A 27,311-nucleotide genomic window follows, 5' to 3' on the forward strand; every position below is an offset into this window, starting at 1 on the left:
AGCCTCATCTGAACCTTATCAGTTTGGAACAGCTGTTGTTTGAACTTGGAGTAATAGAGGAGAGAAGGTTAGCTATTAAAAGAAATACAGAATGGGAGCCACAACGGCCTTTAATTGGTTCATTTGATATTCAGGAACGCTCCTGAAATTTGTATAATATGGATTTTTTTAATTTAAAGAATGATTTAACATTTTTTTAAATGCCATGTAATCATGAAACTAGGCTTTTAAGTAGTAAATGCCATATTTTTAACAGTTATCTCAAATTCCTAAGATTGTTTTATATAGAAACACAGTTTCCTCAGTTCTGAGACATTAATACAAACGAACAGCCACTGGCTTTAAGAAAAAGAATTATAAGTCAAGATCACAGAATCAACTATTTTAAGCTATATTTTTGCCTATATTATGTGCAAGTTTGCTGGCTTTTTAAAATGGAAAGTTTCATGGCATCTGAGTGCAACCCATTAATTTATATATACTTATCAATCACATTCAAGCTTGATCACTCAAACCTATTTTTGGATAATTATTTCTTTGAGAAATATATGATGGATTTGGTAATTAGTACCTTTCATACAGACTCAGAACTAAGAATTCAATCTTTTTCACCTGAAGAAGAATGACAATGAGAGCATTAAAAATAAAAAGTATATGTGGTTCAGGAAATCATTTAAAACTCAATAACTATTGCTTCTAACATGATTTTCTAATGTTTTCAACAAAATCCTATTGCCTTATTCGTATCAAGTTGTATGCATGTAGGTAAGGTCCTTGTAGAAAAAAACTGGTAAATCATGGGACTCTAAGACATTTGACCCATGTAAATCACAAAGGTGAATCTTAATACCATTTACGTACCATCCACAATGATTTGCCCTTGAGTTATAATATTCTTCATGGTTTTTTGGTCCAGTCTACATTGGTCTATAAGAAAGTGTGCAACCCAGTCATCATTCTGTTATAACCTATTGCCTCTAGGTGTCTGGAACCAGAAGATCCTTAAATACAATGATGATGGATTTGGGCTCACCACCTCAATTGCAGCTGCATGCACGCAGGGACCAAATATCATCCTTCTCTTGCAGTCCGTGAGCATTAACCAGGAATAACATCTACTTTGATTGTAACATTACCATTCTTCTCAATCTTTTTAATCTTTTTCAATCTTTTCTAAGCATTTATCTCTCTTCAGAAACAAACAGAAAAAATCCACAGACATATCCTATCATTGATCTACTACAGATATATTAGTATTGGATGGCTAAATATTGTGATTTATTTGGATTTTTATTAATCAGCTCATTTTCTCATGGGGACACACATTTTTGGGCAGAATAATTCATTTAGGTTTGGAGCATCTCGGTCCTGCCCAGGAAAAGCCATTAGCATGTCCCAGTTACCACGACAGCCAACAAATACCCCCCATACATTCGCAAATACACAGAAAAGGGCAGTACTCTTGCCATGCTTAAATAATCCTGTGTCAGAATGTTAAGTAGTAAGGAGATGTGGTTCTATGGCTGAGACCCTCCGATGTGGGAAACAGAGGCAGAAGAAAAGTTACTAAATTTCCTTACTATCTAGAGCCCACTGGCAAGTCCTTGAAACAGGCAGAGTGGCATTCCTCTAGGGACTCAACTACCTCCACCTTAATATTTTGCTAAGAGCAAAAAGCAATCCTAGCCTGACCGCCCCTCACCCCCAACCAGGATCCTGTGGGTCTACTTTAACATATAAAAATTGCTTTGGAAACTTCCTTCCTTCCTTTGGAAACTTCCTTTCTAAAGGAAGTTTAGAGGTATCTCTAAACCCTCCAAGATACGTGCTGGCAATCATCCCCAAGCGTAAGGCCCACCGATATATATATCTGAAGGGTCTCATGACTAAGGTTTTATTAGATGGTAATAAACGACCTTTTCCCAGCAACAGCTAGCTCCTCAAGGTCCTGGAAACCTTGTTTCCAAAATTCCTTAGAGACTTATGCTATTCCCGACCCCCTCCCAACTCGCAAGTATGTGATGGACCACTCCTCACAACCCCGGGGCAGCAGCTCTTTCTGCCCACGGGTCCTGTCCCCGTGATTTAATAAACCACCATTTTGCGCCAAAGATGTCTCAAGAATTCTTTCTTGGTCATCGGCTCCGGACCTCATCCCACTGAACCTCACTTACATTCTAAAACTTCATCACCTTGGCAGAGCCCTGGAGTGCAGTGCTCAGGGTCTGGAGCTCGGCCGTGAGTGTTCACACACCAGCGCTCCTTCCAACTAGCTGGATATCCATGGGCAAATTATCCAACTTTCCTGAATCTCACTTTTCCCAGTGTGTAACACAGGGGGGGATGATAACACTCAATTTTATAGGATCTTTGGGAGTCTTCGACCAGACAGTATACATCAAGTGCTTAGCACCATGCCTCCCACGAAATGTTCTGTAATAATGATTATCTATGATAGGAGGTTTGCAACATGTGTTGAGATTTGCATATTCTGGTATTTCTTACACATATGGTAATCTCTCTTAGTGAAATTAGGATGTAGGATATCTGAAACTGATTTCTAGCTTTATTAAAAAATTGTGAATAGAAGTTATTAACATACAGTGCTAAGATGGACAATTGTGAGCCATAACTACTATCTTTCATCACTCTGTATGTCTTGATACTTTAAATGAACACTTTCATCAGGTATTAACCATGGGATTTAATTTATTCTTACGTTATTAGTTCAGACCAAAACTAAACTATTTAGTTATCAAAAGAATGACAATTATGTTAGAAGAGCTGTAAGACATAAAAAGAACCCTTTCAATATCACAATCAAAGATTGATTTGTTTAGGTAATGCTGTTTAGGTAATGCTGTTTAGGTAATGCTAAAGTTCCCAACAGTTGAAAGGCTGTGTCTGAGGCACAAAGTAGAGAAAGGGAGTGATATACCCCTTAAATGTTAATTTGGGGGAAGGAAGTGATTTTTTTTTTAATCTCTGGATCTATAGCACAAGGTAAACATATACTTTTATTTTATTTACCCAGTTGAATCCATTATGGAAATTATTATTTACAAAATGACCTACCTTCCATAATCACTATCCAAGATGAAGCTGACATTGTGATGACCTGGAATTAATTAAAATACACAGTTAATTAAATTCTCAATCACAGGAGAACAAGAACTATGTATTATAAAGCTGATTTAAAAGCAAAGAAACTTAAAATTAAAACTGTAATTATACAACAATTTATTAATCCTTAAAGACATGACAATGAACTATCTGAAACAAGTGTCTGGCATTTTAAAATACACATACTAAGATGTCTCAAGGCTATTAACTAGAAAAACTTGAAATATAGTAATGAATGAAGAATGATAAAAACAACATATACATAACCATCAGATTCCTTCCATTCTTCCAACAGCTACTTAATTGGAGGAGACACTCTGCAGGGGGGTTGGGCCATGCAGGGTGAGCACTCAGATTGCTCTTTCCCTAACTGAGCATGGGGCGGGTGGTGGGGGGGCAGGGATTCAGTCAGTCAAGAGCAGTGACAGAGAGAACTAAAAAGTGTGATAAAGCTATCAAAGAAAAGGAGAGTGAACTTGGAGAGTGGAAGGCAGGGCATCAAGGAAGGCTTTTTCAATGACACGACATTTTTTCTGAAATTCTCAGGATGGGAGGCTTGCAAAAGGCTCTGAGACAAAATAAAATGAAGTCCATTCTAGAACTAAAAGATTATGATGGATGCTAGCCGAACCTATTGCGGGAATCCTTCCACAATATACGTAAATGAAGCCATCATGTTATATGATTTAAACTCATACAATGATGTATGTCAGCATAAAACTGGAAAAAAAAAAAAAAAAGGACTATAAGGTCTAAGTGCCTGGAGTACACAGAGCAAGAGGGAAGAAACAACATAAAATTAAGGCTATAGGGAAAACAGCTAAATTAGTAAATGGAATTTTCTGGGCGACAGAAGAATAAAAAGAAAAAAGAAAAAAGAGAAGAAAAGAAATTTGAAGAAGCTTACCTTAAATGTAAGCCTTAGGAAAAAGGTAATTCATACATGCTTACATGAAATTGAAAAGAAGCCAAGGTAAAGAGGAAATGTTAATTTTAAAGAAAGGGATAAAGCTGCAGGGAAGTCTAAGAGAATGTAAAACAAGGAAACAGAGTCAGGCATTTCTGAGAATTACAAAGAATGGTGATCAACATTTACCAATGTAAGTTCCAGTCGTCTTACAAACCATAGAACCCATGTCTCCATTTGGATGATCTAATTTTAGACCGTACCTAATAAAATATATATGTTAATTTTAAAGTTTATATTGACACTACAGTTCTAAAATACTGTTTCCCTTCTTAAGTATTTATATAACAAAGATGCATTTATTGGCAAATACATTAATTAATTAAATAAATTACTGTTTCCGTTAAAAGTACCTTATGGACGTTGAACATGTATCAGGCTAGAAACTGTCTCTACAACAAAAATTTCTGTGAAATGAAATATTTCCCAGCCTCGGCTGGAGATACTTGCATAAAGCTTCCTTTTACAATTAAGTATTTTGTAGTTAATTTGGCTATCACCATTGATATTCCTCTTAGATACTTTTAAATACTACCAAGTGAAACAATTATTTGATAAAGATATTTCTCAAAATATCTCAAAACTTAATAATCTAAATAATAGTTCATATTGTATTCTACTGGAGACAATAGGGGATATCAGGTTACATCTAACTATATAAATGATTACTAATTTACTGTATAAAACATTATAATTTATGCTGTATTTTAAAGGATTCGGCTATACAGTATTGCTAGACATTACTACTTAAACTGGTATGTTTATATCATCTATTTATTTTCTAAAGAAAATTATTTGAGTGACTTACAAATTATCAGACTGTGGTATGAGAAGCTCACAGGGCATTCCTCCAACATAAACTCTGTATAAACATATTATTGGAAAAGATGAAGTTTATGTTTAGTAAATCATTTCAAAATGCTTTCTTCCCACCAAGTTCACTAACACCTTGTATTTTTCTCTCAATCACTTATTATCTGTCACGCATTCATTCAACAAACACCTATTTTATTACCTATTATGTTGCAGTCTCTGCTGTAGATACTGGCATACATCAGGGAAGAAAACAAAATCCTGCCCTTGTGGGACAGGATTCTAAAGGGTGGGGGCAAGACCTGATAATAGGCATGATAATCATAGGATATTTGGTGTGTTAGAAAGTGATAATACCACAGGAAGAGACAATGTGGAAATAGATAATGGGGACCCTTCCACTTGCAGATCAATTAACTCAAATACAAAAGAGAGTTTTATGTTTTGTAACGCACAGTAAGTTTCAAACTATAGGCAGGAATTAAAGGAGGGCCATAGCCAAGCCCCACAGAGTAATTAGGATGAAGAGAGCAACTAATATCCTCCGTACCTTTGAAACAGAAATCTGAAGCCAAGAAGAGGTTAGGCTAGGGCTCAGAGAAATACTGCCTTTGCACTTCCCCAGCTGACCAGGTCAGCTACTGCTTTAGGGATGTTAGAACCTGATGCCATTGAAAGCTTGCAGGCAGGACCCACAGGTCCTGTACTCGCCGCACTCAGAATAAACCACCCAGCTTTTGCGCCAACAAATCCCAGATTCAAAGTCACTGCAGATACAAACCTGAACTCCTAAAAAGTTTCCATTTGCGGAGAACTTTAAATGTTTTAATAAACGTGTACGCACAAATCCTTTCATTTATTATTACATTAGGTTTGTGATGCAAGTACACTGAATTACTGTACCCATTGTAGAGATTGATGGATTCATAGCCTCCTTCTAAACTCCCGCTTTCTTGTGCCTAAATAATAAATTTAGCAGCTAACAACAGCACTTACTATGTTTAATCCTTACAACCATCTTACCCTTTCATTTTAAAGATGAAAAACTAAGGCAAGAAGTTTAAGTTGCTTGTTCAAGCCTACAGCCAGTAAGGAATAGAGCAGGAATTCAAACCCATAGCTGGGCTCCAGCAGTGCTCTTACCCACACCCTGTAAACTCCACAGTGGTCTGGGTTTGCCTATCAATGGCAATACTACACTATTTCACCATATATATGTGTGTGTGTGTGTGTGTGTGTGTGTGTGTGTGTGTGTGTGTGTCTGGCCAAATATATATATATATATATATATATATATATATATATATATATATATATATATTTTGGTCTATAAGATAAGATAAGAAAAACAATATATATTTTTCTTATCTTATCTTATCTTAAAGATATGTATTTTGTTATCTTATCTTTAAGATGTATATTTTGTTTTTCTTATCTTATCTTTTAGACTAAAATATCCTTAGTGGGCACCAAACCCTTTGGTATTTGCATGTCCTCTATAATTTGTACCTGGTCTGGGTTTGGAGATGAGGCTGAATTGACAAGACTTGTGAGAAGCAGAAGCAGCTTGCACACTCTGGGGTCCTGACTTCCTGCCCAGTACATGGCCCATTGCTTCCTGTTAATGGGATTCAGGCCCAGTGCAATGCTTGAAATGCCTAGTGTCACAATTAAGATGGTAGAAATGGGATAGGCACAGTTCTAAGGCCTTCGCCTCTCACAATAATAGGTGTGTGAAAGTGTTTGTGCATTTATATATAGTACCTCAGGGTTTCAGGTACATGGGCTACATGACTTCAATTCTTGACTTTATAAAATAATTTCTATGCATTCCTTTGTACTGAACAGAAGTAAATTTCAGTTACAGTGCTGGTGGGGAGGGAGAAATGTCCTTAAAGATTAAGCTTCCTACTTCTTAGCATTATTATAGCAAAGGATGACTTAGAAAACCCCATCTAAGAATTGGAATATAAACCATTCATAACATTCAACCATACGGAGGCAAACAAAATCTTTATTTATGCTAACATTTGTTTCTCTATTTAGTACTTACTGTATGTAAGGAATCAATACGAACATTTCCACAGTATTATAGATGCATACAAATGTGATTTACTTGAGTGCTACCTCATAGAATGCTACCTAAATTACCTTGATTTTATTTAGTAAAACCTTCTAAATTACTTGGTTTACAAAATTATATATGTGTATGTGTGTTTACATATACATATATATCACCTTTTTAGTAGTTAAAAAAATTCTTTAATTGTTGTATGAACAGTTGGCTAATTTATCTATTTACCCATTTTATACCTGTTTTTAATATGCATAGAGCCTTCTGAAAGCTGATTCTGTACTTCCTTCTATGGGGAAAGAACACAGCTGTCAGTCTTTCAAGACAGCACTCAGAAAACCACACCTATGCTACAGACGGATTAGTGACCAAGCTAGCTTCCAATCCAAAATGTGGACAATTGTTTTTTGGTATGAGGTAACTAGCCAATGTTACCGTCTAATCCATAGCTGGTAAATGGAGGAACCAGTGTTCAAACCCGAGGCTGTTAATAAGTTACTGACCATTTTTAGTTTCAACACTCTCCCACACACCACTACAGTAGAAGAAAAAGGGCCAAATTGCATGTCAGAAGATTCTGGTTCTCAATCTTGACTAAGCTATGGACCTCCAGGCTACACAGTTACATCTATATATGCAAAATGAGGCAGATTAGTAACAAAGTTATTCAGTAATAAAGTTCTATAACTAACTCAATTACTATTTGGCTTGTCTCCACGTGCCTTCTATTAATAAAATCTATCACAGAAAATGAAAGAATTATGCCAGACCAAAAAAGAAAGGCATATTGGCCACTGCTTCCATGTCAATGAATCATCCAATAGTCACCTATAATATGGCTGAAAATATGCTAATTAATCCCCTCACATTGTAGTGATGTTTAATATCATTGGGCCCATTGTTTGTGGAATACCATACCCCATCTGAGTGATAAGAATGTTTCCACAACAAAAATTTACCTCAAAATCCTAACATTTTTCCCATTTGAGCTTAATGCAGTATTACTTCCATAGACATCAGTGAAGATTCTGCCTTGGATAGTTATTAGTGTGCCTAAAACAAACAAACAAAAAGTTCTATGTAAGATTACCTACCCATACAGCCATACACTTAATACCAAAACATTAGAGGTATTCCTAATGAAACCAGGATCCAGACACGTATATGCCATGTTCATCACTATTATTTAACACTTTGCTGAACATTCTAACAAACACAATAAAACATGAGTATGTATAGTATTAAAGCAATATTTATAAGTATTTGTAAATTAAAGAAGTTTTTCATGGAAAACAATGAATTATTCAATAAATATTGCTTGGGTCATGAATGATATATTTGAAAAAACAAATAAGATCCCACTTTACTTTATACCTAAAAAGTGAATAAATCCTAGGAGAAATAAAAATTAAATATAAAAATAAAAGCATAAAAACTCTTGCAATTAAGTATAAATTTATATAATACTTATATAATTGGGATGGTATGGTCTTCTATAGCATACAAATGAAGGAAGAAATAATAATTAAAATCTATAGATTAATTTAATTTAGAAAATTAAAAAAGTCTGAACAACAGGTAAATCCATTAATAAAATTTAAAAGCAAATAGTAAGTTAAAAATATATTTCCAACATATATGACATACAAATCATTAATTTCTTTAAAATATAAAGAATTCTTATAACTTAATATGGAAAAAAATTGACTAGCATTAAATTAAAACCAAGGAGATGAACAAGTAATTATAAAAGAAGAAATACAAAGGGTCAATAGATATATATAAATAAGTAAATTTAATTGTATAAATTAAGACTTAGAAAAATTAGAAATAAGCTACTACATTTTTCATATAAATGCCTGAAAAAATTAGTTCCTAAAATTGTCAAGGTTATAGAAAAGGGCATTCTCACATATTCCTTTTGGGATTGTAAACTGCTATCATTATAATTATAATGAAGTAGAAGCCAGCTAAGTGTCCAATAGGGGGATAGTAAAATACTTTACAGCAGATTTAGGTATAACCACTGAAAATCATTTTTTGAAATAATTTCAGAAGTTACTATACAATCGGAAATATGTTCTTTATAAATTATCAGATATACTAATTTTATATACTAAAAATTAAATTAATGACCACAAACCAAAAAACATGTTATATCAGCTGTCGTATAACAGACCTGGAGTTCCAGATAAAGGTGTGATGCTCATTATCGTTGGGGTTCTGAAACTTTTTGCCTGTAAAATAATACTGTCAATAAGCTAATATCTCTGGTTCTTATATTATTTACATTTAAATAATTCTATAATATAACTGTCAAAATATCTCTTTTTACATATAAAAATAAAGTTTAGAATATTATTTTTCTGCTTGTTCAAGATCTTTTCCTTATCCACTAAAAATTCTCTGTCAGTGTTTTTAGTTCAGAACTTTGATAGTCAATCTTCCTTTGTTATCAGCATATGTCAAACTCTAGTAATAAGGCTCTCTGGTAGCAGGAATTTGAGGGAATAAAATTACAGGCCTTCTTTTATTTAAGCCTATGAAGAAAATATAACAAAACACATTGCAAAACAGAAACAAAACCTGGAAAAAGTTCATCAAAGTAAGCTTTAGTAATGAAGCTAATGATAATTTTCTAGAGCAATGCAGGTAAAATTCTTAAGAATTGTGACACCAAATGGGAATGGGGAGAGAGGAGAATCCCAGGGAGCCCACAAGGGTGATAGAAACTCTAACACTTTTGATAGACAGACATAATTTTAAAAAATATATGGGATGGTCCTTAGAAGAAATGTGTTATTGTAAATATCTACATATAGGATAACTACATTTTGAATGACTTCAATGCTATGTGCAGTCATATTTTATCTCATTGCATTAGAAATTATAAAGAAAGGAAAAAGAGTTATGATCCTATTTAAAATGAAGGTGAGTGTGATGAAGATAAGAAAAAAATTAAACTCAGAGTAGAAATGGAGAAAGAGAAAAAATAGTGTGAGCAAGAAAAAAATTTAATGTATAAAAGTTTAAGTCGTTAATAAAATTAATTTAAAGAGGGAAACAAATAGGAAATGATAAAAGAGATTCCACTGCCACAGAAGATGATTAAAACTGAGTGAAGTTAGCCTTCGCTACATGCTAGTATATTTTTTAATGTGGAAATAGATAACAATCTGTAAAACTAAAAAATAAAATCCCAGTTCTGCAAGAAAGCAAGCACAAGACCGATCATCCAAAAGTTAGAGGAGATCCCATATACATTGAAGGTGCATTCCCAGCTCTTGATGCGACCTCTGCAGGTATTACTTTCTGTAACAGGAACCCCATCCACGCTGACTCTCACAGTGTAGGAATCTTCTGGCATTGCTCTGCAAAGCAAATGAGGAACATGTAAGGAATGCAATGACCCTTTTATTTAATGTATACTAAGGAAAAATACTGCCCCAGACTACAAGTCATTTTTGGAAAAAAAAATGTCTAAAATTCTAATTGATGTACAGCTAAATTCCATTCTATATTATTAGAATTCTAAATTATTAGAGTTCCATTCTAAATTATGGAGGATCTCCATCCTGAACTCTGTACTGCAGATTCTAACATCATGGACCACAGGCAAATGCTTATTCTAAGTGTACTGGTGCTTACTGAAAAGGAAAACAAATACAATAACAAAGGTAGGAAGAACCACTTAAAACAGTAATACATCACCTTGGTACAGTCAAGTTATGCTTTTAAAAAAAAAAAAATTCTGATCAAATTTCTCTCTAAGAGAGCTTTTGCTGCTGAAACAGCCAACAAGCTTGATAAAGATGAAATCCTCTGGAATATGTGCTACCTGTTTTATTATTAAAAGTTACCACTTAAAATGATTAATTTTTCCCATAAGTTGTTAATAACAAACATCATTCTGGACTGATAGTAAAGAACTTGAAATGTCACTATACAAAATGATCATCTTTAATCTTAATGAATATGTCAAGATTCTGAAAGAAATTAATCAAACTGGACAGGAAAGCATAATTTTGATATTTTGAGGAGCATCATTACAATTTAATAGTAGCCATTTATCTTCTGAAATAGATCAATAATGATAAGATAATAGCTCTAATAACCTGGAAAAGGATATGGAGTTTATTTTATTGTGCCAATACATGGAAAGAGCATTACAAATGAATGAAATAAAGCTATAAGATAGTCTAAACATCATGAAACAAAAAATAGCTGATAATCAGAAAATATAATAGCCAGAGTATATAAAAAACTATATAATACTAATATGTGTATGATAAAAATTCTCTTATTAAACATACTATAAAACATACCTAGTATAGCATGTAATTTGAGTTGAATGACTTGAATCTTTTTCTACATCACAAGAAATCGATCGGAAAGAAGAAACTAATTGCACACTGTTTCCCAACTCAGCATTATCAACTCCATAGTTAAACTGGTTTGCTTGAGCAAAACCTGGAAAAGTAAAAACACTGAATTATTATTAATAGAATTCTCTTTTCAAAGATCTAACAATGGTCATTTGGTACTGAATCATCAATAAATAATAAGGAATATTAGTAAGTAAGTTAGCAGTTAACCTATTTTGTATTTATCCCTATGATTGTAATCCTTTTTAGAAGCATAAATATTCACCTTCAATTCATTTATTCACAAAAGTAATGTTCGAGAACCTATTATTTGCCAGGCGCAGAATTAAATAGCTTATATTCCAGAGGTAGGGTGCGAAGGGCTGGAGAAAATACTCTCTCCTCCCTCCCCATCAGACTCTATGTCTGCTGAGGATAACTACCATGAAAAAAAGGAGGCCAGATGGACTGGAAAAAGAGATAAAGAGAACAGTATAAGAGATGGGATCTTTCCCTTGAGTTTCTATAAAGCAAAATGTGAGGTGAGGACTTGCAAGCATATGATTTATTTGAGTGGTGACCCCTTTGGGGCAAAAGAGAGTTAAGACCTAAAGAAAGACAACCGGGGCTGTGAGCACAGCTGGAGCACAACCTTGCTGGAAACTTCCAAGGAAAATAGGGACTGCCTCTCAGAATCAAAGAATTAAACCTTTCTTCATCAAATCCTGTCCAGGGGGTTAACTGAGGGTTCTCCAGGGGAAATAGCTTCTCCTGCACTTTCAGGCTGCACATATGTCCTCCATATACCATAGGGGTCCAATGTCCCAAGTCACTGCATCAGTGAAGCCCTGGGACGGTAGACAAAGATGTGCTATGGGAACAGAAGGCAAAGAGCTGCTAGCACAGACTGGGTCACAGTCTTTGGAGGACTATCTGTCATGGCTATGGTTAGAATTCGAGGTGAGAACAAGAGACTGTGAAGCTGAGTATAAAAGGCTTCTCTTACAGGCAACTCACTGCACCATATGGACATGCTCTGGCACCACATTTTAAAGACTTTTTATTTATTTATTTATTTATTTATTTATTTATTTGACAGATAGAGATCACAAGTTGGCAGAGAGGTAGACAGAGAGAGGGGAAAGCAGGCTCCCTGCTGAGCAGAGAGCCTGATGTGGAGCTCGATCCCAGGACCCTGGGATCATGACCTGAGCTGAAGGTAGAGGCTTTAACCCACTGAGCCACCCAGGCACCCCCTGGCCCCACATTTTAAATATAACTCACTATCACGTCTCCAAGGTGGTAACCAGCCAAAAGCTCTGCTACAGATTTAATACAGTAGAGTTAGTGGGACAAGATACAACTGTTCCTGAGGCTATAATGAATAGTCACTGTAGCCCCTCTTTACCACCCATTGTAGACTTCCTTTGCCTTAGCCAGCACTTAAGTTGAGGGAGTGACACTAGCCTTCATCCTGAAGGTCTGGACCCTTGGTTGCTGCTTTACCCTTGTTAAGTTGTGGTTGCTACAATTGCCTATTCATGCAATAATTGCTTCCAGGGACATGCAAGCCAAGAGATGCCCTCATGAATACCCTGAATTTCAGACATATCCTTCCCTATCTCCATTAGGTAAGGCAACCCTCTCTCTTCATGATCATCAGAACTGATTATCTCTGGTAGGCTACTAATTATGTTTGATGAATTCAAAGTGATCAGTTCATAGTGGTAGCTCCTGTTCACCGGAAGTCATACAGGGATCCCTGGCCAAAGCATTCTCTCACTTTGAAACTCAGACCCCAAATCCAGCAGAATTTAAAACGGCAAGGGCAGAAAGCAACATATGCAGTTTGCAGATCACTGGGAGTCATAATGAGTGAGAGAAACCGTTCCTTTCCAGCTCCATGTGCTCTGTCTGTCGGGACACAGGAGCACGTATCTGCCATGGGATAAAGGCATATGGCATATGCTGGAGGCCAGCATCCTATCCCACAGGATGTTGTTCCCAAGCTGGGATCTTAGGCTTGCCTCTTATAGACCATTCCATCATTCTACTAGGCCACGTGTTTCAGAGTAACACAGGTTTTGTGGTCGTGTGCCCATAATCACAACTTTTTCATGTAAAAATGTGTTTCTTGTTCTGAGGCACTATTTTATAGACTCTCCTGGCAGTAACTCAGTCTCTGGGAGCTCTCGGAAGATGGGGCTGGCAGAGGCAATGTGGATGGAGAAGGCAAAATCTGTAATCTGGAGTATCTGTTCCAGCAATAATGTATCTCTGTTCTTTCCATGAGAGAAGTGGAGTAATGCAGTCAATTTGTCCCTAAGCAACTGGTGTACTTCTTGGGGAATGGCCCCTCCTGAGGGCTCAGTGTTGATCAGGTCAGGTATCAGCAACTGCAATGGGTAGCTTAGCCTTGGAGAAAGGAAGTCGACGGTGTTAATCCTGCACAGCCTTCACTCCATGGCCCCTCTGTTCCTGAGCCCATTGTACAAGCTCTGAGGTAGCCAAAGAGAGAAGCCCTTGAATGAGTCATTCAATCAACCTGGTGTTTCTGTTTCCTCTGTGGGGGATCCTCTCTTGCAGGAATTAACTTGAGACATAGATCTGCATGGTTTGTGCTCATACCATGTGCTCATACCACCTTCACATGCGTCTTTTCAGGACTTTCTTGTTTCTGATTTCCCAACCCTATTCCTGGGATAGAGGAGGCATATGACATAAATAGTCAAGGAAATCTTCTGGAAGGAGTAGGCCCGGAGAATACCTATGGCAAGTGCATTTTAGATAGAGGGAACACGCCCTTCAGGGCCCTATGGTGGGAGCATATTTTTGGATTCAAGAATTAGCAAGCATGGTTCGAGAAATATGTGTGAGGAGCGTGGTAGGAGATGAGACCAAAAATTGAGGCATTCAGATTATTTTTATGAGTTAGGGAACACTGGAGGCTTCCCAAACAGAGGCATGGCATGGTGTGACTTACACTTGCCAAGAGTCACTAGCTGCTGCTCTGAGAGCATAGACAAGGGGCAGCAGTGAAGATGCTGTTTCAGTGAGCAATGGATGCATGATTGGCATGGGGTCAAGAGAAGATTGGAGGATAGTCAGTGAAAGGAACAAATACTGGTCCCTTTGGGGGGCATTTTACTATCAGTGGAAGCAGAGGCATGGGTGGAAGGTAGAAGGGGTGTGGAGCAAGAGGAAGCTTGATGATTTTGCTCTTGCTTTTTTTCAGGTTGGTGAAATAGCAGCGTGTTTGCATGCTAATGGGTGTGATTCAACAGAACCAGAGAAACAGATGATGTGAAACAGAGCAGAAAATTATTTTTTAATTGATGAAAATTATTTTAATCTTACTATAAATACCTGAAAATTCAAGACTAGATTCGGAAGTAGTTAAATATCCATTAAGTAATTTTATGCCACATATAAGTATTTTATATTGCTAGAACAACATTCAATTTCAAAATAAACCCAAGAAATAAAATCCATGGTTAAGATTAATTGGATACTATTCTATTGATTAAACCCTATAACTAAATATTCTCCTAATAAAAATGTTTAAAAGATACTTAATAGTATTCTAATATGGAGAGTAAATCTATGAAGTTGTCGATGTTATAATATTTTCTAGAATAAAGTTAAATTAGTAAAGAAACAATTTTTGCCTCGATCACTTCAAAATCTAAAATTCCTAAATTCTGAGTTCTAAAAGCATGTGCATTTTTAAATGTTACTTTTCTCTAAATACTGCAAGTGCTTAACAGTAAACCACCACTGTTGCCAAATTGATGACTAACAATATTTTTGAAGTTATGAAATTTTTTCCTTTGTATCCAGGTTATTAACATAAATTCATAAGTTATTTGAATTTCAGAACTTAATTACCTACAGTCCACATTGTTCCACAGTACAATAATAAACTTAAAATCAGTAAGCCAGAAAAAATGTTAAACTCAAAGATGTAGATTTAACTCTAAATTCAATGTATATATATTATTTATATTATAAAAAATAAATATTGTCAAGTAGTTTTGCAGTATATTTCAGAAAACAATCACTCCTACCTTATAGGCTCATATTAAATAACCTTTATTAGCTGAAGTGGCTGAATTGGCGTCACTAGACATCTGTGGTGTGACTGCTTTTTAAATTATTGAACATTTTCAGCATTCTAAAAAGGCCCATTAAAAACATGAATATTGCCTAGTTTAAGGGCTTCACAGTGCCAGATGTTCACCAAATGTCAACGCCCCTAAAACTCTAGCTCTCCTAAAGCTGCTTCTTTGGGATGGTGCTCTTTAAAGGAACCCTAACGTCCTGGATTCGCATCCCACTCCTGCACATCCTTGCTGTATGACTTCAGGCACTCAAATTTTAGAGATGAACTCTCTCATTTTTATCTTCTCATCAGAAAAATGACCAGGGGGAACCTGTGTGGGTCATTCAGTTGAGCATCTGCCTTCGGTTCAGGTCATGATCCCAGGGTCCTGGGATTGAGTCCCTGCTCAGCACTCCCCCTGCTTGTGCTCTCTCTCACTCTCTTTCTCTCTCTCTCAAATAAAATAAAATAAAATAAGATAAAATAAAATAAAATGGAAAATGACCATAATCACCTACTTATTGGATTGTCAGGAAGACGAAATGAGGATTATATATATTGCATAACATAGTGCTTGGCTCCTATGTTAAGAGCTAGGTTGATATTTGCTCTTATTATTGGTCACAAAAATCCTGAAATTTAAGTTCTGTGTTAATAACCCTTTTTAAAAATAACACAGAACTAACAAGTGTTATGGCTAGGATTTGAATTCAGGTTGGCGATGTCAACCTGGCACCTGTGATATTCGGAGATAACAATATTTAAAAACATACATTATAAAGCTATTAGCCATTGCCCTATGTAAGTTCCTCCAGACCCATGTTCTTAGTGCTTCTCCTATCCATGATAGGTAGAAAAAGTAAGCAGAAACTCAACAAAGGGTAGGGATTTTAATAAACACCACTTCCTCCTCTAAGCTTAAACCGTAACCAAACAGAGCTCATCTAATATAGGCTAAAGTACAAATATAAGCATGAAAGACACTTGCATTGGATCTGAAGTTTTGATTCTAGGACAGCAGTTACTGCTAAAATGGAATTTTGAAAAGATACAGGAAAACACAGAAAAGCAAGTTACTTGTAAACCTGCCCTTTCCTTTTGCCAACTTGTGCTTATCTTTGGTGTTCACGTTGAGTTTGAAATACACAGAGGGCTGCTGGCAACTAACTAAAGAATGGAAAGTTTTACTTGTGGGGTGGCTCAGGATGTGATACATGTATTTATTTTCCTCTTAGGCACATGTCACAAAACTGATACGGTAACACAGATCTGCATTTCAGCATTCCTGAGACAAATACAATTGAAAAAAATTAAACCAACAAAAGATGATACTGTTTTTGGCTTTGTTTTAATGCCATATATATTTTTAATGTCACATACATGTATTTAATGTCATATATGTCATACATATTTTTTACATACTTATGTCAAATATATAGACCTATCTCCCCGAAGTAAAAACATGAACCAAATCAATAGGATTTGTAAATATTCTCATTACAAATATTGCTTAAAAAAAAACTATAGAAATATTTCTGATTTGTTAGCTAATTCCAAAGAGTTAAAAAGCCACACAAAGGAATCACCTCCTAAAAGAATTTCAAAATAAAAGTATAATTCTAAATAAAAAATTGGGTCTAAAGAGGATAGCTCTGGAAGTACTCCAGGAGACAAAGATTACAGGAAGGGTTGGGTGTACCCTGGATACAGAAAAGGTTGAGGCTTTCAGATGGAAATTCCTGGCATATTGATGTATTTTTTTTTTCTTTTGCAGAAAAACTGGAGACAAGACTTGCCAGGCACGCAAACCTGGTTCTCCTGATAGCAGCCTTGACTGCTATCATGGAAAATGTGTGTTGTTGAAGCCGGTGGTCACCATATACCACGTGGGGCTGCTTGGATTTCTCTAGTTAAAAAAATGCAGGGGTGAGAGAATACAAACCTACTCGAAAAGTTGTAACAGCAAAACAATGAAAAGGAAAAGTACAGTGTGGTGAAGGATGATTCCTAAAGAATGAAACTGAACTTATAACATAAATACAGGATAATGATAAAAATAAAACAAAATAATAAAAATAAAATAACTCTAATTTATGAAACAGACAGTATCTATGGGTACCTTAGATACATCACCCTTTTCAATCACCACAACAGCCCCAACAAGTAGGAATTAATACCCCACTTTACTGATGAGGAAGCTGAGGCTTAGGGGAGTAACCTGCCCCAGTCACAGAGTGGGAAGGGGCAAGTACAGAACCAAAAGCCAGCAGACTGGACCAAAGTCCCTGTGTTTCCCAAAACATTATAAAAACTATATAATTCAACACTTTAGTTAGACAAAAGTATATGTAATAGGGAAATATCTAGGGGGAAAAAAGCCAAAAGTAAAATTCTACTCCTTCCATCTTATTGATTTTTTTCAGTAAAGGGAACTATTAAGGGTGCCTGGGTGGCTCAGTGGGTTAAAGTCTCTGCCTTTAGCTCAGGTCATGATCCCAGGGTCCTGAGATGGAGCCCCGCATCGAGCCATCTGGGCTCTCTGCTCAGCAGGGAGCCTGCTTCCTCCTCTCTCTCTCCTTGCCTTTCTGCCTACTAGTGATCTCTGTCTGTCAAATAAATAAATAAATAATCTTAAAAAAAAAAAAAAAAGAAAAAGGGAACTATTAAGAGAGACAATTGAGAAATACAGGTATAAAGTTAGAAACACTCCTGAACTAATAATCGAAATGATAATACTTCTCATTAAATCAGTCCTCTTAGATGGAGACATAATTATTTCCATGATCATGGAAATAAAGTGCTCAAAACACTTTACTTGGGCATCATAACTGTAAAATTATATATCTTTGGCTTCTGAAGCACAGCCTTTAGAACAAAGTAATGCACTAGCAAATTTTGGCCTGTAAAAGTGAATATGACGTGAGGAAATGGAAAACTCATGTGGATACACCAAAATACTAACAGTAGTTCTTTCTAGAGAGTGGAATCTCAGAGAACTCACTTTCTAAGTCAAATATTTCTTTATCATTTAATTTTTTCACCCCGACTTTTATAAAAATAAAACATTTTTATAGTCCTATGGGACCAACACTTAAGTAATCATCCAGCAGTTACGTTCCATGTAGAAAATGTTCTTGTGTGATTAATAAATTAGCTCTGCATGCAATTCTAAACCATGAAGTATGGGTCAGAGACAGCACTGATGTCTCTGATTATGTGAATCCAGTTCCTCCAAATAAATTTTGCTCAAGTAGCACATTCATGGAGCTTTGGAGGTCTGGTGTGTTTTGCAAATTCATTACATTGCTCTATACACATTCTATATATATCATGAGCCCTGAAAACCTATATAAAATAGTATATATATATATAAAATTCAGCTTCTGAGAAAGACAGGTGCTAACACATTTTTAGTCACCTACAGCATGTGGTTAAGGCAAGAAAAGGGAAGTCAAATCACGGCGGGGATGCAGGTATCTGCCATTCCAAGAGGATTTAACTATTCTATGATGCTCTGTCAAGAGCTTTCAGAAATTGAGACGGACGGGAAAACTGGAAATTCACCATGACACCAGTGACACAGGATATACTGTGACTCAGAGAGTCCATGAAAGAGCAATGGTTAGGGTTAAATTCATAAGGAGGTTCTTCCAAAATGCCTTAAGAATAGAATGTTTTGTTTGGTATTTATAACTAAGGGCCATCTGGGTCTGTGTACTTAAACTCAAGCCATGGCTCCTGGAGTTTAGGTCTCGGGACAGAAAGAAATAGCTGCCTGGTTGTTGTTTTGTTTTGTTTTGTTTTAATTGGGGCATTTCTCTCAAGGCTTTTAAACCTCTGTTAAAAACCCAATAGCTTTCAAAGCACACTATCTTAACAACAATTTACAATATAAGGGAACCATGGATAAAGACCCTTTTAAAATAGTCTTTAACAATACATTGCTTTTGGGTGTTTATACAACAAAAAGACAACCAAATAATATCCAAAATATAATCTTTAATCCAAAATATATTCTTTAATCCAAAATATATTCTTCACAATTTAGAGGCATAAACCTTTTAAAGTGTATCACTGAGAGATTGAATTCAGCAGAAATGTTACTTGGAAGTACTGAAAGACATTTCCATATATCTGACAGAATACTTAAATATCTTGCTCTGTCAATTCTAACTCCATTCATACGCTTCATTCATACTTCATTCATACGCTGAATACTATTCTTTTTTTTTTTTTAAGATTTTATTTATTTATTTGACAGACAGAGATCACAAGTTGGCAGAGAGGCAGAGAGAGAGAGGGGGAAGCAGGCTCCCTGCTGAGCAGAGAGCCCAATGCTGGGCTTGATCCCAGGACCCTGAGATCATGACCTGAGCCGAAGGCAGAGGCTTAACCCACTGAGCCACCCAGGAGCCCCTGAATACTATTCTTAAGATTGTGAAGACCTCGGTGCTAAAAGAACCACATATTTGTATTTAATCTTAGGAAGAGTTGCTCATTAAATAAATTCACTGCTTGAGTACTATGTTTCTTCCCAAGACCAGGCAAGGAGAAACAGTCATATATAACCCATGCTCTGATGAAGCATTTGATAAGGACGGGGTGGCAGGAGAAGGGATCCAAAGTTTTGCACTCAACTGCCTTTCTGCCTTCATTAACATGCTATTTCTCCATCACTTCCTCTTATTAAACTTTCTACCTCCAAGGCCCCCCAAATGTTATATTTGATATAAAGATAAATTAAATGTTATTAGACCCATAAGGAACAAAACAAATAATTGAAAAGTTGGGTTAAAGATGTTTCTTTCAGTTCAGGCATTATAATCCAGATCTTAGGAGTTAAATTAAGCAAGTAATTATAATATGAACTCAGATGATCAAATTGGTACAGACTCTCGGGGATTTTGTTAGCTGTCAAAGGGGTAGAGTTTTACTACTCTGACCAAATGGAGAAACAACTCTCGTGGATTTTTTTTGTTTTTTAACCGTAAATGTGAAATGTGAAATAGTCTTTAAAATACCACAACCTTGGGGTGCCTGGGTGGCTCAGTGGGTTAAGCCTCTGCCTTTGGCTCAGGTCATGATCTCAGGTTCCTGGGATAGAGCCCCCATCGGGCTCTCTGCTCAGCAGGAAGTCTGCTTTTGCCTTTTGCTTTGCCTGCCTCCCTGCCTACTTGTGATCCCTCTTTCTGTCAAATAAATAAATAAAATCTTAAAAAAAAAAATACCTCAACCTTGACCAAAAAAAAAAAAAAAAAAAGAAAGAAAGAAAAGAGAAAGCAACCATACCTTCTCCTTTGATAGTCAGTCTTGTTGCTCCATTTATGCTGCCATATTTAGGTATTATTTCTGTGACTTTGGGAATTATTTTAGAGCCATCTGAAAGATATTAAAACACAATAAAGATAAAAGCATCAAGTACTTCAAGCATCAAATTTGGTACCACATCTTACAATGTTATAAGAAAAACATCATGAAGGTGATAGGACTAAAAGTAAATACGCCCATATTTTACTTGTGGTTCTACTACTAATGAACGACTTGACAGGGAAATAAGTCATTTGCTTAATTAATACTCATTGGCTTTATGCAAAGCACTACCTGAGGTACCACAAAGGGTGGTAATAATTTCACCATTCTTGATTATCATATTATAAAACATTTATTAAACCCTTAATTTCATATAGTGCTCAACCAACTACAGATCTGTAACTACAGTTGGCAGCCCACACAGCAGCAGACAACGCTGGAAAAATAACACCGTGGAGAAATAAGTCATTCATCATAAAAGCACATAAGAAATGCAAAGAATAAATGAAAATGAAGAGAATAGTCCAGGCATAAAAATCTAATGGTGCATTTTAAGAAGAAATTGTTTTCTGTGTTGGAGTAAGACTTCAGGAAAGATAATTTCCTGGGATCTTTTTAGCCTCCTGATTATAGTAAGTTCTTACTTTAATGGTTACCAATTCATTCACTGAACGGTGTAAGTGTCCTAGGGATATAAAAATGTGTTAATAGTCTCAACCTCCCCAAAGCTTAGCTTAGACAGTACAGCGTGACAAGAGAGCAGGAGGGGCCATGGGTGACCAAGAAGGGGCACTTCAACTACACTGCTCATGCTCACTTCTAGAAAGAAGGGTTGTCCCTGCTGCATCTTGGAGGGCAAATATGAATAGCTAGACTGGACCAACTATGGGAGAGAGAAAAAGAGTTCTAGAAGAGGGAGGTAGGTGCTTATGCAAAATACAGGGGTAAACGAGCTGCTTCTCTGGAGAACTGCTAAGTATGCTTTTAAACAACTCAGAGATAAACAGTGGCTAAAAATGTTCGTTTTCCGCTTCAATGGTACAAATCTATATTATTAGATCCAGTAACAATTCTCAAAATAGGAAAAATTGAAGTGGACAAGAAGAAAAGCTATAGAAATTACTGCTTCAAGTCGATGTATGAGAAAAGGTTAAAGAAATTATAATCATACAGTTCATTCCTGCCACAAAAAGTTTAGCACGGACTTCAAACGTCTCTGTACTACGGGTCTGACTGCCAAGAGCTCCAAGGCTGATGCTGCTTCAGGCACATTCATAACTTCCAGCAGCCCACAGCCAAGAGCAGGAAACTCCAGCGAGGGCTCTGGATCCTATCTCCAAGACCGTGCTGCTCTCCACCTATCTCAGGTTCATCCTCCCTTATCTCCACGGACAACTCCAATTTCTTATCTTATCAGGCTCTTCCAACCCTCTCCTGGGTATTACTTTGAAGGCAGAGGGCAGCTGCCCCTTAAAGTGACTGACATCAGCCACAGACACCCATTCCTGTCCTGCCGGGGGACCCTGCCCTCCCTTCGGTGGGGGAAAGGCACCCAAGAAGAGAAGAGAGAGGACTAGGATTGTGTCCCCTACCTCCACCCCCAGCCAAGTTTCAGTGTCTTTTTCAATGGAGTCCCTTGTGGGTGGGGGCGGTGCGGTTCCATAATTCAAGCAGTAACTCTTATGACTTAAGAGCAATCCCTCTTCTCTTCTTCTCTTCTTTTCTTCTGTGTGTGTGTGTGTGTGTGTGTGTGTGTGTGTGTGTGTCTGCCTGCCTGTCTGTCCCTTAGGCCTGCCTTGCGGGTCCCGGGTCCCAGGTCCCCAGGATGGCCATGCGGCCGCACCCGCAGCCTTGGCGCAGGGCTGGTGCCGGGCAGTCCCTCCTCTCCCGCGGCCCCGGGAGCCAGGGTCGCGTCCGCACGGACTTCTGCTTGCCTCCCTGGCGCCCCGGATGAATTACCTGCGCGGGGGTCCGCGGCGCATAGGAGCAGCCCCCAGAGGCCCCAGGTTCCCAAGAGCCACAGGTGTCCCATCGCCGCGTCCGTCGCGCAGAGTCTGCGCGCGCCGCTCGCTCGCAGCCGCCGCCAGCGCCGGGCTCCGCTCCGGGACCAGGACTCGCTCGCGCGCGCGCCTCTTCCCACGCGCGCAGGCGGACTCCGCCACCCGGGGCCCGCCCCGCCCCGGCCTGTCCCGCGGCACCTCTGCGATTTGCTGGCAGATACACCCCGCCTGCCCTGGAGAACCGAACCGGCCCCGACCGGTGTGTGGTCGTCAGACTCCACACTCAGACCCGGGTGCCGACGTCTCGAGGCTGGCCCCGTGAGGGTCATGTCTCCACTCCTTTTGGTAAGAGGGATCAATGGGCAGGTTTTCCGTGAAGCCCGGCGCCTCCCCTTTTTTAAATTCTAGGCCTACATACGTTCATTTGCCTGCATGCTTTGGCTATTCACTATCCCCAGGTGGACCTACAGGTCCGTTTAGTACACAAACCCCACACATTTCCCCCCTTCACGTCATAGAAATTAGTGCTGTTCTTTAATTAACAACCTTTCTTACATGTATCGATTTCTCTCCCTGTCCCACGCCCAGTGCTGTGGAGACATCAACTCACAATAATCCCCAAAGAGCTGTTACTGTTACAACTCCTTGCGATGACTATTATTATCCTGGTTGTTCCAACCTGGAGCCTGAGGTTTGGGTAACTTACCCACAGCCCTATGTCTACGTGCAGGTGAGGACTCCAGCAGTCAGTGCTCTTACCCCCTCCATGGTCCCCAATCTAGCACATTTCTAGTGAGGGTTCGCAATGCTTGGGATATCCTTGTACTAAAAATTATTCGTTGTCTTTTTGAAATTCACATTTAACTCAGGATCCTGTGTTTACCAAATCAGACTACTCTAGTTGGGAGGGAAGAGAGAAGAAATAGAAGAGAGAGCTCTACACTAATACAATTAGATCCTCGCTCTTAAAGAGTTTCTATCTGTCTCATTGAGGGTTAATGTTTGTTGTTGATAGATTTGGTTAATTACACGTATCTCATAATTTTCTGCAAATTGACTTCCCCTGTCACTACCCTACTGAAAATAGTGCCTGCAAGGCACCACTGACCTTCTTACTCTTGGAACTCTTTGCAGCATGTGACACGTAAACATCTTTCTTGAAATTCCATTCCTCTCAAGAGGCTTGGGTGTCCTCCTACCTCTCCCATCACTTCTATCTCATATTTTTCTCTTACATCTTCCTGAGAATTGTTATTCCTGCAGGTTCTACTCACCCTTCCCTCCTCCACCTGGAAGTAGGTCACTTAGCAGAAAATCAGCTAGTTGAATGCCAATTTGCTTATTAACTCTTTGCCAGATTTACTAAATGTAAAGACTGCAATGTTGTCTTGCAATAATTAGCCACTTTCCCAAGAATTAGTTAGCAGCATTAACAAAAATATTCACTTCAAGTTATTAGCTGTGTAATGTGTAGAAGTATATATTTCAATATCAAAAACCAAAATAAAATGTAATGTGGGAATAAAAATTAGAATTATTGGTTAATTTTGATTTCTTTCTGATGCTTTCAAATTAGGATTAAATTAAGTTGACCTAAATTAAATTTTGGATGATTTCATTGCTCAGTGGGTTGGGCCTCTGCCTTCGGCTCGGGTCATGATCCCGGGGTCCTGGGGTCGAGCCCCACATCGGGCTCTCTGCTCGGCAGGGAGCCTGCTTCCCCCTCTTTCTCTGCCTGCCTCTCTGCCTACTTGTGATCTCTCTCTCTGTGTCAAGTAAATAAATAAAATATTAAAAAAAATTTAAAAAAAAAAAAAAGTAATTTAAGTGCAATTTAATTCAAAATTCTGACTTTTTTCAGATGCTTTTGAATTTGTAAATTACAACAGAGTATGAAGAATAAGTGAGATAATACTAAAATATTTTAAATGTTTTTAGTATTAAAAAGGTAGGAAATGTCATTCAAAGGTATTATGAAATAAATCAGAAGTAGGTGAAAAACTGTCCCATGTCATATATTGGAGTGGTTTCTTTTCTTTCTTTCTTTTTTTTTTTAAGATTTTATTAATTTATTTGACAGACAGAGATCACAAGTAGGCAGAGAGGCAGGTGGAGAGAAAGAGGGGGAAGCAGGTTCCCTGCTCATCAGAGAGCCTGATGCAGGGCTCGATCCCAGGACCCTGAGACCATGACCTGAGCTGAAGACAAAGGCTGAACCCTCTGAGCCACCCAGGCACCCCCTGGAGAGGTTTCTAATCAGGAACCATTTAAATAGGCAGATTTTGCTGTCGAAGTAATCCATGTTATCTATAACAGAGAGGAAGACTGTTCTACATTTTGGATATATTCATAAGTGATTAGGAGCCATTGTATGTTGATCACTGTTTTGCCAAAGCTTTAATATTTTTAAGATTCTTTTACAAAATCCTCAGAGTGTATCAACCAGGAAATGTCACACAATATTTAGTATATAATATGATTCCTCCCATGTGTCCTAGGTCATCTTTCTATTTAATTCATACTAACCATATGGTCCCTTCCAGATTATAATAGTCCCTTTCAGATATCTTTGCTTCCTTTATAGCTAGTCTTCTTATATGTACGTAACGGACTGAGCCACCCAGTGCTTACACTCAGGTGTAACTTATATATGTTTCATATAATATGCATATATAACAAGTTAACTCTCTATGTATGAATAAATGTATATATGTAAGTATGACACAAGTATATATATAGTATATACATATCCATATATAATTCATAATCCAATTATGATAGTCAGTATTAAAAATGTGTGCATAATCTTTCTATATATTTCACCAACTTGTTCAAGCTGTTAAATTACATTCATCTAATTTGGCAAATTGGTCAAATTAGTCATTCAGGAAATTGATCATTTGGCTAACTGGCTTTCAGCAAAATGCCTGCTTTCCTGCCATATGCCTAAATGTCTTAAAAAGCCAAGCACTATAATTTGCATTTATAGATTTTTACTCAACTCTTGAATGAATGAGCATCTTTAACATTTCTCCCTTTAAAAGTGCTCATTTATATGATAAATCAATGTCTAGCAAAAGATCCCACCAGTGGTATTTTTACCTTAAATTATTAAATAAGTGGAAGGGATAATCTGACAATAAATAATTATAACTAGATAGAAAATTGTATAACCAAAAAGTCAACTTGGAACCAGAAAAAGTGATTATGTAGTTTACATAACTAATGGTTTAAATTATATTAGTCTTCAGAATATTTAAACCTTTATAATACAGATTCATCATGGACCATATGCATGAAAAGGCAACTCCTGATCACTAAAGTCCATGCTTTTGTAAGTTAAAAAACAAACAAACAAACAAACAAAAAAACCCAGCTCTAACAAAAGCCCACTCTAGGGCTAGCATCATGGGCATATGACATGTGTGGTCTCAGAGACCCCATACTTTGTTTAATGCTCTGCTGGCATCATTGCAAAATCCTTAGTAATTTTTGAATGAGAGAATCCCCATTTTTATTTTGCCTGGTCCTGCTTGCCTTGATGATGAAAAAAGAGACAGATTATAAATTTGTCAATCCTTCAATTTAAAAGTAATTGAAAGGGGACCTGGGTGGCTCAGTTGGTTAAGCATCTGTCTTTGGCTCAGGTCATGATCCCAGTGTCCCGGGATCAAGCCCCATGTCAGGATCCCTGCTCAGTGGGGAGTCTGCCTCTGCCTACCCCCTAGTGTGTATGTGCTCTCCTTCTCTCTCTCTCTCTCAAATAAAAAAAATAAAATCTTAAAAAAAAAGAATGGATTTATTTTAAAAAGAAATAAGAGCAATTAGAAAGTGATAAAGAGTAAGAACTCTTGCAGAGCTAAAAGGCATAAAGGCTTCACTTGTGAATTCACTTAACTTGGAAAATGATCTGTGCATGGGAGCCTGATTTCGACTCTAGACCTAATTGTGAGAGATGATGAACAAAAGGAGGTACCCACAAGGATAGGTTTGTTCTCTTCCTATGCCTTCAACAAGTTTTCAATATGTAGGCAGTAGGAATAGGGCAAAAAAATTTTTTTAAATCTGTCTTCAAAGAACTTACATTCTTAGTGGAGAGAGTCAAAAAACAAGATAAGTGAGTGAAATATAAAAAACGTTAAATAGTGATACATGCTGGAGAGAGACAAATAAGCAAGGAAGAATATCCCGTGTGTGTGTGGGCGGGGAGGGGGGGGTGGGTGGCGGGATTGAGTGTGATACAGTTTTAAATAGGAGGACCAGGAAGTTGTCACAGAGAAGGTGAATTTTGAGTAAAGATCTAAAGGTCTAAGGAGAATTACTTAGCCACATGGACATCTGGGAGAAAAGCATTCCAGGCGTTTCAGAACAAATGCCAATGCCAGGAGGAGGGAGTGTGTTTGGTGTGGTGTAAGATATGAAGTCAGAGAAGTAATGGGAGGAGGGGCCGATCGTGCAGGATTGTGTATTTGACTCTGAGTGAGATGGGAATGCATTGTAGAATATTAAGCCAAAATATGACCCGATCTAATTTATGTTTTCAAGGACATACACAGAT

The 27,311-nt window shown here is 37.4% G+C and overlaps 1 protein-coding gene across 1 annotated transcript in view; it reads right to left on the minus strand.

Annotated features, from left to right (window-relative positions):
• The window catches only part of PKHD1L1 (PKHD1 like 1), a gene marked incomplete at its 5' end in the record, with an annotated part of 157,157 nt that extends 134,372 nt beyond the window's left edge, over window positions 1-22,785 (minus strand). The window contains 9 exons of the mRNA XM_080800305.1: window positions 3,076-3,118; window positions 4,220-4,293; window positions 4,899-4,952; window positions 7,937-8,030; window positions 9,157-9,214; window positions 10,240-10,348; window positions 11,303-11,447; window positions 20,733-20,822; window positions 22,713-22,785. Of these exons, the coding sequence (XP_080656431.1) occupies window positions 3,076-3,118; window positions 4,220-4,293; window positions 4,899-4,952; window positions 7,937-8,030; window positions 9,157-9,214; window positions 10,240-10,348; window positions 11,303-11,447; window positions 20,733-20,822; window positions 22,713-22,785 (740 nt within the window). The remainder of the gene's footprint in view (window positions 1-3,075; window positions 3,119-4,219; window positions 4,294-4,898; window positions 4,953-7,936; window positions 8,031-9,156; window positions 9,215-10,239; window positions 10,349-11,302; window positions 11,448-20,732; window positions 20,823-22,712) is intronic.
• Between the last annotated feature and the right edge of the window lie 4,526 nt (window positions 22,786-27,311).

This window comes from Martes martes, assembly GCF_963455335.1.
Source record: "Martes martes genome assembly, chromosome: 4".
In the NCBI taxonomy this organism is placed as follows: domain Eukaryota; kingdom Metazoa; phylum Chordata; class Mammalia; order Carnivora; family Mustelidae; genus Martes; species Martes martes.